This window comes from Cryptotermes secundus, unplaced genomic scaffold (genome assembly GCF_002891405.2).
Source record: "Cryptotermes secundus unplaced genomic scaffold, Csec_1.0 scaffold816, whole genome shotgun sequence".
NCBI classification, from domain to species: domain Eukaryota; kingdom Metazoa; phylum Arthropoda; class Insecta; order Blattodea; family Kalotermitidae; genus Cryptotermes; species Cryptotermes secundus.
The window spans coordinates 3,865,939-3,878,085 of NW_019724601.1; the positions used below are offsets into that span (position 1 = coordinate 3,865,939).

Genomic DNA, 12,147 nt, shown 5'->3' on the forward strand with positions numbered 1-12,147 from the left:
CGCGCTCAGTCTCCTTTAATTCCGAACGTCATCAATAGATAGAGCATTTGTACTATTTGTACCAATCTGTGAATTTTGGTAATACTGGGGAAATCATCGTGCGGGACGGTGCGGAACGTGCGGAAGCTGAGGAAAGTAGCGTATAATGGCCGATGTTCCTAGTGATGCCCCAGAACGTAAGTTTTGTATTTTTTGCGTTGACAAAATTGTCAGATATTGTAAATTATTTTCATACCCTTTGATGAATAATATAACAAAATTGCAATTGGCAAAATTGTGTTTTAGCCAACCTTACTAATTTGTCATTTTACGGAGACAGGGTTGTCGCTATTTTTCCCAGCCCCTCCCGGCAAATGTTAGGAAAGTACATCATATGAAGCCACGACCGCATCCGTCCCTAACCTTTCCATGTCATTACCTAGTCACTTCATAATTCGAGATTGTATAATCTGAACTGCTGACAACGTTAAATAGGAAGAGTACTATGTGCAAGGCTGTGACCCCGTGTAGTCTGGTAGACGTGTCCTGCTGCAGCAATGATAGTTTGAATGCTTGCTTTGCTTATGCATCAACCCAGAAGATAGAGGCAGCATGTTCCTATAAAATAGTGGTTAATTTTTACCAAAGTAGGTACAATTCCATCCAAGAATGTAGGACTTTTCAGTCACTGCAGTGACAACCCTAACTCTCACATAAATAAATAAATTAGGTTGCTGTGACAGTACAGTAACATTTTGTGCAGAGATACAATATTTATAATTTGTACCGCAGCATAAAATGTGAGGTGTGTTGTGAACGTGTATGTAAAAAATTCTGAGATTTTTGTGTTTCCTTCGGTTACAGTTTTCAGTTTATTCATGGATATTGGATTGCCCTTCCTTTTATATAAAATATAACATCATGTTATTGGAACATGGAGTATTATTATCTGATTTCTAGTTTCACTGTAATATTTCTTTACCGTCTTCAGTTTTAAACTTTCAAGTAATTTTTTCTAGTAGTGCCTGTTTTATGTCCCTCATTTTAATTCTGTACAGCTAGTTCTGCTTATCCTACTTCATCTATTAACATAGATAATACTAGGTGAAGAGTATAGATCATGGAGCAGTATTGCTTAGAATGATTGTATATGTTTACAGATTGCCCTGGCACTCAGAGTGAGTCTGCCGGGAAAGTGTCGGCATGTCAGGGTTGTCCAAACCAATCAATATGTTCATCGGGTGCAGCAAGAGGACCTGATCCAGGTTGTTACTTAGTTTCCAAATCACTTTACTTGGTTAAATTGTAGGAGTTGGTACTAATTCCACGCCATGTTACTCAGGGTTCGTCAATAAAGATTATAAAAAATGAAAGCAGCTTTACCGTATGACTTACCTTAGTATCTGTGTGTACCTATGCGCATGCGTGTGCATGCACACACGCGCACGCATTCCCCCCCTTCGTGTCAGCTTCTTTGCTTTATTTTGGAAGTATCTTATTTATGCTTATGTGACCTGAACATAATGATAAATTAAATTAGTGTAAACTAACAAAAGCTAAGCTTTTACCAATTTGGATTGATCAGATAAATATACAGGTGTGCCATGATATAAGAATGATATTTTTTTAAGCACAAATGCAGACATTTATTGGTACAGTGTAATTATGTCTGAACCTTATGCAAGTAAACCAGATGTCATCATATCCTAAAGCTGTGTCTCAGAAAGCTGTTAGTGATTCTGAGAAGAAAGAGTAAGCTATCTTAAGTAAAAAAAGCAAAGGTATCCCTGTAAGAGGCCGTGGAGGCCCATAGGGTTGTGAGATGTTGAGGTTCCCACATTTTGTAGACAATCGGCTCATAGATAGTGATAAGGTTGTCAGTTCTACGCGCCGGCCGCCCTTTACCCCTAAGAACATTCCAAGAATATTCCTGGTACTCATTTCTGTTAGGGGCTGAGTTGACCCCAGGGTCATATTGCGGCTGGAAGGATTAGGTTAATTGAAGAAATCCATCTCATCAGGACTCAAACCTGCGACCTTCCAGCTTGTAGCATAGTGCCTCAACCAACTACGCTACCGCCTACCCCAAATCCAACGTCCACGGTACAGTTCATATTAATGGTTTTTTAATTTTATTGTAATGTGTATATGAGTAAGCCGATCACAGTGGCTGTGAGGTCTGAGACATGACTGTCTTCACCCACTTGAATGTTGGGATCATGAGTTCAGATCCCACTCAAGGCATGGATGTTTGTGTTTATTCTGTCTTTATAGGTGATGGCCTTGTGATGGGCTGATCCCCAATCCAAGCAGTCCTACTGCCTGCCTTAGGATTTAGAAACTGAAGTTGAACAGTTGTGATGTGTGGAGTCTATACTCTGTGCTGTCCTAACAAAGTATCACAAAAATAAGTAAATACAATTAAATACATATGCAAGGATTGAGCAAATTTGGTAAAAACGATATCTTGAGGTAAAGCTATCCCTGTAAGAGGCTGTGGAGGTCCATAGGGTTGTAAGACTTTGAAGACCCCACATTTTCTAGACAGTTGACTCACAGGTGTTGGTGAGTTGTCAGCCTTACGCGGTGGCTGCCCTTTACCCCCAGGAAGATTACTGGCACTCATTTCTGTTAGAGGCTGAGTTAAGCCTAGGGCTGTAGTGCAGCTGGAAAGATTAGGTCAATTGATAAATCAGTGACCTCATCAGGAATTGATCTTGCGATCTTCCACCTTATGGTGTAATGGCTCAACCAAGTACGCTACTATGTGCCCCTAAGTATAATGCAGTGGTACAGAAAGAAGTATTGGTAATTGTGGCATCCAGCATACCATTATTTTAATGCTACAAAGCCTGTAATTTATCTAAATGTTTAGAATTTTGGTTCCTATTTAATGGAAAATACCCCGTCTCTCTATTATAAAAACAAACTGATTAATGCTGTTTAAGGAAATACTGCATTTGACTGAATATAAGCTGTACCTCCAAAATTATATGGTTTTAAAATGAAAATAATATTTAATGCACTTACATTTCAGCATTATTTCTGATATATATCATTATAAGAAGAGCTGGGATAGTGACGGACAATAGGTTGGATGGCCGGAATTCAATTCCTGGCAGAGGCTATGCTTTTCTCCTGTCCATAACATCCAGACCTACTGTGGGGCCCACCCACCCTCCTGTGGAATGGGTAACTGGAATGTTCCCCAGGGGTAAAGTGGCAGGGGCATGAAGCTGGCCACCCACATCCATCTAGTGCTGAGGTCAAGAATAGTAGATCTATACCTCCACTCCTCTATACTTCAGTATAGAGGGGGTGGGTTTCCCCATGCACTTAGACCAGTTATTGGTCCATTGTGCATCCCCCTTTAATTTCTACTGTCTCCATACCCTACCGGTACTGGTGCTCGCTATCAGCCCCTTTCTGCCAGCAAGGTTCCGATCCTCTACCGGCAGTGGTATCTAATAGTTAGTCCCTTTCTGTCAGAGAGGTCGCCCCTCCTCTGGCAGTGGTACCTAATACTTCCCCATCTACCGGAGGCATTGGAAACTACTTTGGGCAGGAAACTTTTTTTTGGCCAAATTTAGCTCAGAGTTCTCCTAGAGACATGAGGTTCTTTTACGTGCTGTAAATCTACGACATGGGACCCACGGCTCAAAGTCCCTCCCGGAGGACTTGTTCCCTGAATTTTTCCACCCTTAAAAATTGCACGACCTCCGCCGGGTTTGAACCCGCGTACCTTGAGTCATGAGGTGGGAACGTTACCCCTAGACTACAGAGGCCGCTTTACCTCTGTACTTACTTCCTCATGTTGTCTTGCTTAATTATTGAAGCACAGGGACAACTGTACCTAATATTTTACTTCATTACAAGAAGAATTTGAGTGTGACAGTGATCATTTGTCTTACCACCACTGAACAGTTCATCACCGACACTTCACTTCTTGGTCATAACCACGATCTGTGTACCTTTACCAGATCTAGACAATCCAGTAATGCCTTTTTCTCTAAGAGGTTGGATACAAGCCTAAGTGTGGTTTTAAGAGCACCAATTTGGGTAAAAAACATGTTGATTATATTCAGATAAATATGGTAATTGCTCTTTATCCTGATAATCATTTGAAAGCCATAAATGCACTCTGTGGGCAGGGTGTGTTGCTTTCAATGTTGAAATGAGTAGTGCATATAGTAACCATTGTGCTTTAAAGGATTAATGAATTTTCATTTTTACATGTAACCTACTTGACTGTTGTTTCATTTTGTTGACAGGGATTGAACTAGTCCGTAAGAGACTGGAATCTGTAAAACATAAGATTCTTGTCTTATCTGGGAAAGGTGGTGTGGGGAAGAGCACTTTCACATCGTTACTTGCACGTGGACTAGCTGCAGCGGATTCTGATAGAAATGTGAGTGCGCCTCTTGTCAAGTTCCAGGGATAAATGACAAGTGTTTGGAACTTTAATGAGCTGTGACGGCTGAGTTATAAATGTGACTGGCTACAGGCTGGATGACTGAGTTCAGTTCCTGACCTGGGCAGACTTTTCTCTTTGCTACCATGTCCACAGGCTTATCCAGCCTTTTGCCCAATGAGTACCAGAAGCCCCTTTTCCTGGAGTGAAACTGATAATGAATGTGAATTATAAATGTTTATCAGAACAACCTAGTATTGCTGTGGGAAACTTTTCATCAGATCTTGCACATTGTCTAGATGTATATTCAGAGTGATCAGAAATTGGCTGTGTGTCCACACTCAGGTAAAATGAAAGACCAATATTTAACAGCCAGACACTCAGAATAGGTGCCCTTTATTTTACTTGAAGACAGGAATAGTCCAATTGACAATCAGTAACTCTCTGTAACAAATTGCTCACAGTAGATATTCTTTCCTTGTCCGTGAAAATTGGGATGTTCAGCCTCGAAGACATTTTATATATTTTTATCGAGCCAGTGGCCATGTTCCCTCTGATCACTTCTGGCGTGTCGCTTAGGCAACTTTACCTTTCCTTATAGTTTGTGTGTTTATGTACAGGTGGCCATTCTTGATATTGACATCTGTGGGCCTTCAATTCCACGTGTGATGGGGGTTCTGGGTGAACAGGTCCACCAGAGTGGCTCAGGATGGTCTCCAGTTGTAAGTCAGATGTGTCTGGTTTAAATTCTTGTTGTAAGATGCAAGATAAGTGACTGTAATTAGGAATTATAAAGAGATTTTGTTGAAATGACATTGAATGTGCACAGAGATATGAAGTATGATATAAATTAATCATTCTGCGTACATTTTATTTTAATTTGTTTCTCTGTAACCATAACTTAATAAAATCTGAATTTGAATTTTGTGAAAATTTTCAGGAACAGATACACAGTGTAGGTCCCAGTAAGAATAATAACTTTCATAAGATTTGAGGTTTTCACAGCAGTGACTATGAAGAATACCATCTTCTGGGATGTTGTGCCATGTAGATCTTGTGTGAACTGACATTTTGGATGAATGTATCCATCTTCAGGGTAGAAAAATCCGCGAGCAAGGAACCAGAATGAGCAGGTGGCTGCAAACTGAGCCACCAGTTGAAAACACCCAGCTATATAAGAACGGGGATGGAGGGAGAGTGGGCCACATGGGAAATCAGTAGAGAGGAGAGGGGTGAGCAGGTAGCAGAGAGCAGGCCAAAGTCAGTATAGGATCATTGTTGAGGGCTCAGTCTGCAGCCACCTGCTCACACTGGTTCCTCACTTGCAGATTTTTCTACCCTGAAGATGGAGGCGATACCTTCCTTGTAAATGTTGGTACACACAAGCTCTACATGGTGCCACATCCCAGAAGAAGGCATTCTTCAATTATAACTTTCATTTGAAATATTTCTCAACGTGGTAAATATAGAACAGAGTACAAAGAAGAGTATGTATAATTATGGTATATATTTAATATTATATGCGAGGAGATGTTTGTGGAATATAGTATCTCTGCTGTTGATTAACTCTGTCAAAAATAAATTTATGTGTACAGCAAATGACATCAAATAGACTCTGTGTAGAGAAATGTAAATTTGCAAAGAATACATCTGGAAAACTTTATGCTCTTGCTAAGTTATTTCAGCTGATCTCAAAAAGACATGACTGTGCCCTGTCCAGTGCTCTTCAGATTGAAAAATATAGGCTTTAAATATTTTTCTTTTGGTATGACTGTTGGCTAGGTTGGCTTTACAGTTACCTAGGCCAGGCAGCCAAGGGACATTGTGGACTTGCGATTTGAAGGTCCCAGGTTTGATCTCACATGTTTATGTTTTTCCTCTCTTTTTCTGCATTTAAGAACCATCATAAATCATACATTTGAATTTTTATGTGCATAGTATATTCATACAGAATGTCTCTATTTTATTTGGATTCTGTCAGTGAAATGCAGTTCTTGTCACATGTTTCTTGCAGTATGTAGAGGATAACTTGTCCGTTATGTCCATTGGATTCCTGCTCTCAAGTCCAGATGATGCGATCATCTGGAGGGGACCAAAGAAGAATGGTATGTTTCTATTATGTATGAAGTGTGAACAGAAAATGTCTCGACTCGCTACAGTGTGAGATTACTGTAGTTAATGCAGAGTTCCACTACCAGTTGATGGTAGAGTATAATCTCCTGAACCATTTGTCATTAATTTGAAAATTATTGATGTGGTAAACCTTCTCTTTCAGACTTCCACAAAGATAATTATTGCATGGAATTAAATTAGGTGAATGAATGAGCTACGAGGGCCGTACTGAAAGTCATGAGCAACAATTTTTTGTAAAGTAACATGCTTTATTATTGACAACCCAAATACACCACCTCAATCTACAGACCTTTGTTTATTTTTCCACATAATCGCCACTTCTTTGTACACATTTCTCCCAGCGTTCTGGGAGTTTGAAAATTCCCCTTCTGTAAAATTTTGTTCCAGCCATCCGAAGACAGTGACACACTGCTTTCTGAATTGCCTCCCTTGTCTCGAAACGTCCACGCAGCTGATCCTTCACAAATCCGAAAAGATGGTAGTTGGAGGGTGCCAGATCTGGGCTGTAGGAGGGGTGTGGAAGAACTTCCCACTCCATCTTTGCAATTGCTTCCAATGTGACCTTTGTGGTCTTCGGTCAATAACCGCGGGACCCAACGAGCACAAACTTTCCTATAGCCCAAGCTTACAATCATCTCCTATACTGCACTGTGCCCTATTCCAAGTTTTTGGGTTATTGTGTCCATAGTCACACACCTGTCATCTTGAATGATCTCATCCACTCTTTCCTTGTTGCATTCAGTTGAGGCTGTTCGAGGACGACTGCTCCGAGGCTCATCTTCGATGCTGGTGTTCCCATCTTAAAATGTTTCACCCATCTTCGAACACTGCTCGCACCCATGCACACACTTCCATAAGCACGCTGAATTCAGAAAGCAGTGTGTCAGTGTCTTCGGATGGCTGGAGCAGAATTTTACAGAAGGGGAATTTTCAAACTCCCAGAACGCTGGGAGAAATGTGTACAAAGAAGTGGCGATTATGTGGAAAAATAAACAAAGGTCTGTAGATTGAGGTGGTGTATTTGGTTTGTCAATAATAAAGCATGTTACTTTACAAAAAATTGTCGCTCATGACTTTCAGTACAACGTACGTACAAATGGTGAATATCATTCTGTCATGAAGTATACTGTGTAGGGCCATCAGTGAATTATTTACTTTTTTAGCAGTTACGCTGTCTTACTGAGAAATCTTTCTCCCTATCAGTTACATTTTGGGGAGAAAAAAAAATGGTATCTTTCTGAATTGAAAGGAAAGGTCCAATAATTTTTGTTGCCTGATAGCACACCAGACACTAGTCTTAATATTGTGTAAAGGCACATCTTGTATCAGTGTAGGATTCTCTGATAAGCTGTATTTGTTAGTCTGAGAATTTGCATGCCCATTCGTATGAAAACATGCATTGCAATGTGTCTACTTTATTACCATGCACTGCTTCACGAAGTCATATAATGAAACTACTCTCGCAACATGGTCTGCCTTGTGGAGTATTTGTACCACTTTGAATTTATATGGCTTTAAATGAAGCAGTTTTTTTTTTGCATGGGTGAATTTGATACACCAGTATGCCAAGATAAAGATTTTTGTGGGGATACCTTTAAATTTCCTGTGATAGTATCTAGTGTTTCTTCTGTAAGAACATGTCACATTCAAATAACATATGGCATATTGACCAAAATCTGTTAACCTTTTTATGTTTTGGTATTGTAATTTAAGGAACTGAAATTCTGGGAAGCAGTATAAAAGCTGTCCCGGTAACAGGCCGTGGAATCCCATAGGGTTGTGAGACATTGAGGGCCCCATATTATCTAGACAATTGGCTAACAGATGGCGGTAAGGTTGTCAGCCTTATGCATAGGCTGCCCCTTACTCCCCACGAAGACTCCTGGTACTCATTTCTGTTAGAGGCTCAGTCGACCCCAGGGCCATAGAGTGGCTGGAAGGATTAGGTCAGTTGAAAAAAATCCAACTATTAAGGACTTGAACCTGTGACCTTCTGGCTTGTAGCATAGTGCCTCAACTAAGTACACTACCATATGCCCCTGGGAAGCATTGTACTAAATGTTTTGACACTATGTAAAAGATAATATTGATTTCAGCAATAAACCTGTTTTATGCTATGTTATACGTCATCTTTAGTAACAAAAACACACTCTTCTCTTAGAACTTGGTATGTGAGGCTGACCACATGTGGCATATCACATTGAGAAGTTAGTCAGTGACAGCATGATAACTCATTAGCACTGCTAGATGTGTTCCAAGATATATATAGGACCACATATATTCAGCTAAGAGTCTTAAACGCAATTCTCTTTTCTTCTGGTTTTATTATTCTTTTGTCACTGCCTACCCACATCCTTGTCTCACATAAGCTATATAATTGACCTGAAATCCCTTCAGACAGATCACACTTGCTTTTCATTTCCATTGTCTTCTGTAGGCATGATCCGTCAGTTCCTGAGTGAAGTGGATTGGGGTGCGCTGGACTACCTTGTAATAGATACACCCCCAGGAACATCTGACGAACACCTCTCAGCAGCACAGTACTTGCTGAATGCTGGACTGACTGGTGCCGTCATATTGACAACTCCTCATGAGGTGGCACTGCTGGATGTGCGAAAGGAAATAGACTTTTGTCGCAAAGTCAGTATCCCTGTGCTGGGTGTTGTAGAGAACATGGCAGCTTTTGTCTGTCCAAAATGCAAGGTGCGGAAATCAATTAAATTGAGGTAATGTGCTCTAAACATGGATCATAATTAGGACCCTATTTATTCTTATCATACTGTAGGGTTCATTTTTGTCTTCACTGGAACTGCATAGAAAAATAATTTACATGTTTTGTGGTGATGATGTCTTGTAAATATTGAAGGTTCAGTGAATCACTCAGGTATATATGTTTATGAAGTTTTTAACTTCCTTTTTTATGCTTTTCTTTCTTATTATCCCTTGCAGACAGAAACAGCCATTTTCCCAGCAAATACAGGTGGAGGCAGCAAAATGGCAATGGAGCTCGGAGTTCCGTTCTTAGGTAGTTTGCCGCTAGACCCTCGACTGGCTCGCAGTTGCGATGAGGGAACTAATTTCTTGACTGATGTACAAGATTCTCCTACCACAGTGGCATTCAACAAACTGTTGAAAGGTAGGATATTTTCATAAGCTTAGTAAAATGTGGTAGCCAGTCCGGTAGCCAAGCGGTCTAAGGCAGGCACTGTCTTCAGTTGTTCGGGAGCCAGGATCATGGGTTTGAATCCCACTCAAGGCATGAATGTTTGGTGTTTGTGGGTGCACGTTTTTCTGTGTTTCTGTACAGGTAGAGGCCTTGTGAATAGCTGATCACCTGCCCAAGGAGTCCTACTGAATGTCTTAAGATCTAGTAAACAGAAGTGAAATGGAGAGTTTCGTGGAGGTAGGCCAAGGCCCAAATTGGGGCTGTAGCACCAAAGGAAAGGAAAGAAAGTCAAATGATGTTCTTTATGAGCCACATGTTAAGATTTGTACCAATTAAATTTTGAAGTTGATTATGGAGTGGAAAGGAAAGACTATCCATTATATAGTTTCCTCCCATAAAACCGTCATCACTGACACGTGGTCCACCCAGTCATCACTAATGGGGCTGTTTCTCCAAAGGTTTGCAACTGGTCAATTTATTATACAAATATTGCGTTGAACATTGCACACTGGTGTATACTTAAGACACACAGCATTTTCAAACCTCACATATGAGTCTCTAGTTACTATAGAACTTTTCCTGTGAATTAAAAGATCCTCAATCATACAACTTAGTAAAGTGACTGGCTATAGGATGGACAACTGGGGTTCAATTCTTGCCAGAGTAAGGGACTTTTCTCTTTGCTACTGCATACAGATTGCATTCTGCATTTTGTTTGTAGTCCAGTAGGTACCAAGGAATCTTTCTTCAGGGGTAATCTGGAGAAATCATTAAGTGACCAACTACTTCCACTTGTTACAGATGTCTTGAATGCACAGGTCTTTACCTCTGTCCCCCCTTACACCTTTTTGGCCCTGTGCTTAAGCACAGCAGCAACATTTCAGCATGGAAAAAAGAATCAGTGTGCCTTACCCTTTTAGTCATATTTCAGGTATTTATGTACTTTCATGATGTTTCTTACATGATAAATTGGAAATTCAGATTTCCCACCCACAGTGCAATACAAATATCTACTACCACAGTCGATAAGTTCATGGAATGGCCGCAAAATGCCATTGCAGTGCACTACAGCGGATAGGTTGAGGCATGATATGATGCCCTGTCAGTTCATCTCTCGTCACAGCAAGAGGCAGTTGTGTACAAACAGTGTAAGTAGAAGTACGACTTCTATTGTGAACTGCAGTTAAATGCAAGTGGCGGAAATTGAAAATGTGGCAGTTTGAAGAACGGGCAAACATCAAGTTCTGCCAAATACTAGCAAATTCCCTAGCAAAACATTTGGCATAGGAAGAATTGGCTGTTGCTACACGACAACGCCCCTGCACATCGCTCTGTTCTTGTCCAAGAGGAACTGACAAGGCAATAGGTCACCGTTTTGCCACACCCTCCGTACTTACCTGATCTCGCACCATGCGATTTCTTTCTCTTTCACCGCTCAAAAGCAGAGCTATGTGGTCGTAGATTTCAGTCATCCAAGGAGGTGGTCATTGCCATAAGAGACACCATATGGGAATTTCCTGCCAGTATGTTTTGGCAATGTTTTCAGCAGCCATATCAACGTTGGCAGACTTGCACAGCGGCCAACAGCAACTATTTTGAAGGCCAATGTGAATCTGTGTAAGCGTATGTGAATACCTTATAATTTGATGCGATAAAACCACATTCCATGAACTTAATGACTCTACCACGTATAATCTCTGTACAGTAGAATCATTATGGTGCTGCATGACTCTTGTACATGTACAACAGATGGAAATTTTTTAACTCTGTAGCTAGTTGTGCCATAACGTGAGAGACATGCTCTGCCCACAAACAACGATCTGCATTATGACCTTGAAAGACCATGAAAGAGGTGTATAAAAGGTATTCATTTATGACCACTTTATATGTATAAATGTTACAGATGTTGTGGAAGCATGTGAAGAATCCAGAAGCAGCTGATTTACTATAACATGAAGCCATCAGATCAAATTATCATGAAGGTGTATATAAGTTTTTGAGGTGGATTTTTCAATTTACCTAATCCTTCCAGCTGCACTATGGCCCTGGGGTTGACTCAGCCTCCAACAGAAATGAGTACTAGGAATATTCTATGGGGTAAAGGGCAGCCGGTGCGTAAGGCTGACAACCTTACTGCCATCTATGAGCCAACTGTCTAGAAAATGTGGGAACCTCGACATGTCACAACTCTATGGGCCTCCACGGCCTATTACAGGGATACCTTTATTTTTTTTTTTACTTTACTGTAAAGATATTTTACAGGTACTAGAAATGTTGTAGTGCATACAGTAATTGTAAATTGTATTTTCCTTAAAATACAGAGTTTAACCTGTGTTTGTATATTGCAAATTATGACAGAGGAGGAAATAAATGGAAACTCTGCATTCCGTTACAGGCATTTACTTGTTAAACATATTCTTCTTTGAATTCCAGCTGCATGAATTTCATAGTTTTACAG

General features: G+C 40.5%; 1 protein-coding gene across 1 annotated transcript; it reads left to right on the forward strand.

Moving 5' to 3' along the window:
• The first annotated feature begins 68 nt into the window (after positions 1-68).
• Positions 69-11,739, forward strand: LOC111862507 (cytosolic Fe-S cluster assembly factor nubp1). Its single transcript, XM_023847980.2, has 8 exons — positions 69-176; positions 1,140-1,244; positions 4,251-4,387; positions 5,011-5,112; positions 6,405-6,495; positions 8,961-9,226; positions 9,473-9,659; positions 11,593-11,739. The coding sequence occupies exons 1-8, from the start codon at positions 146-148 to the stop codon at positions 11,628-11,630; spliced, it is 957 nt and encodes a 318-aa protein (XP_023703748.1). The 5' UTR covers positions 69-145; the 3' UTR covers positions 11,631-11,739.
• Positions 11,740-12,147: the final 408 nt, after the last annotated feature.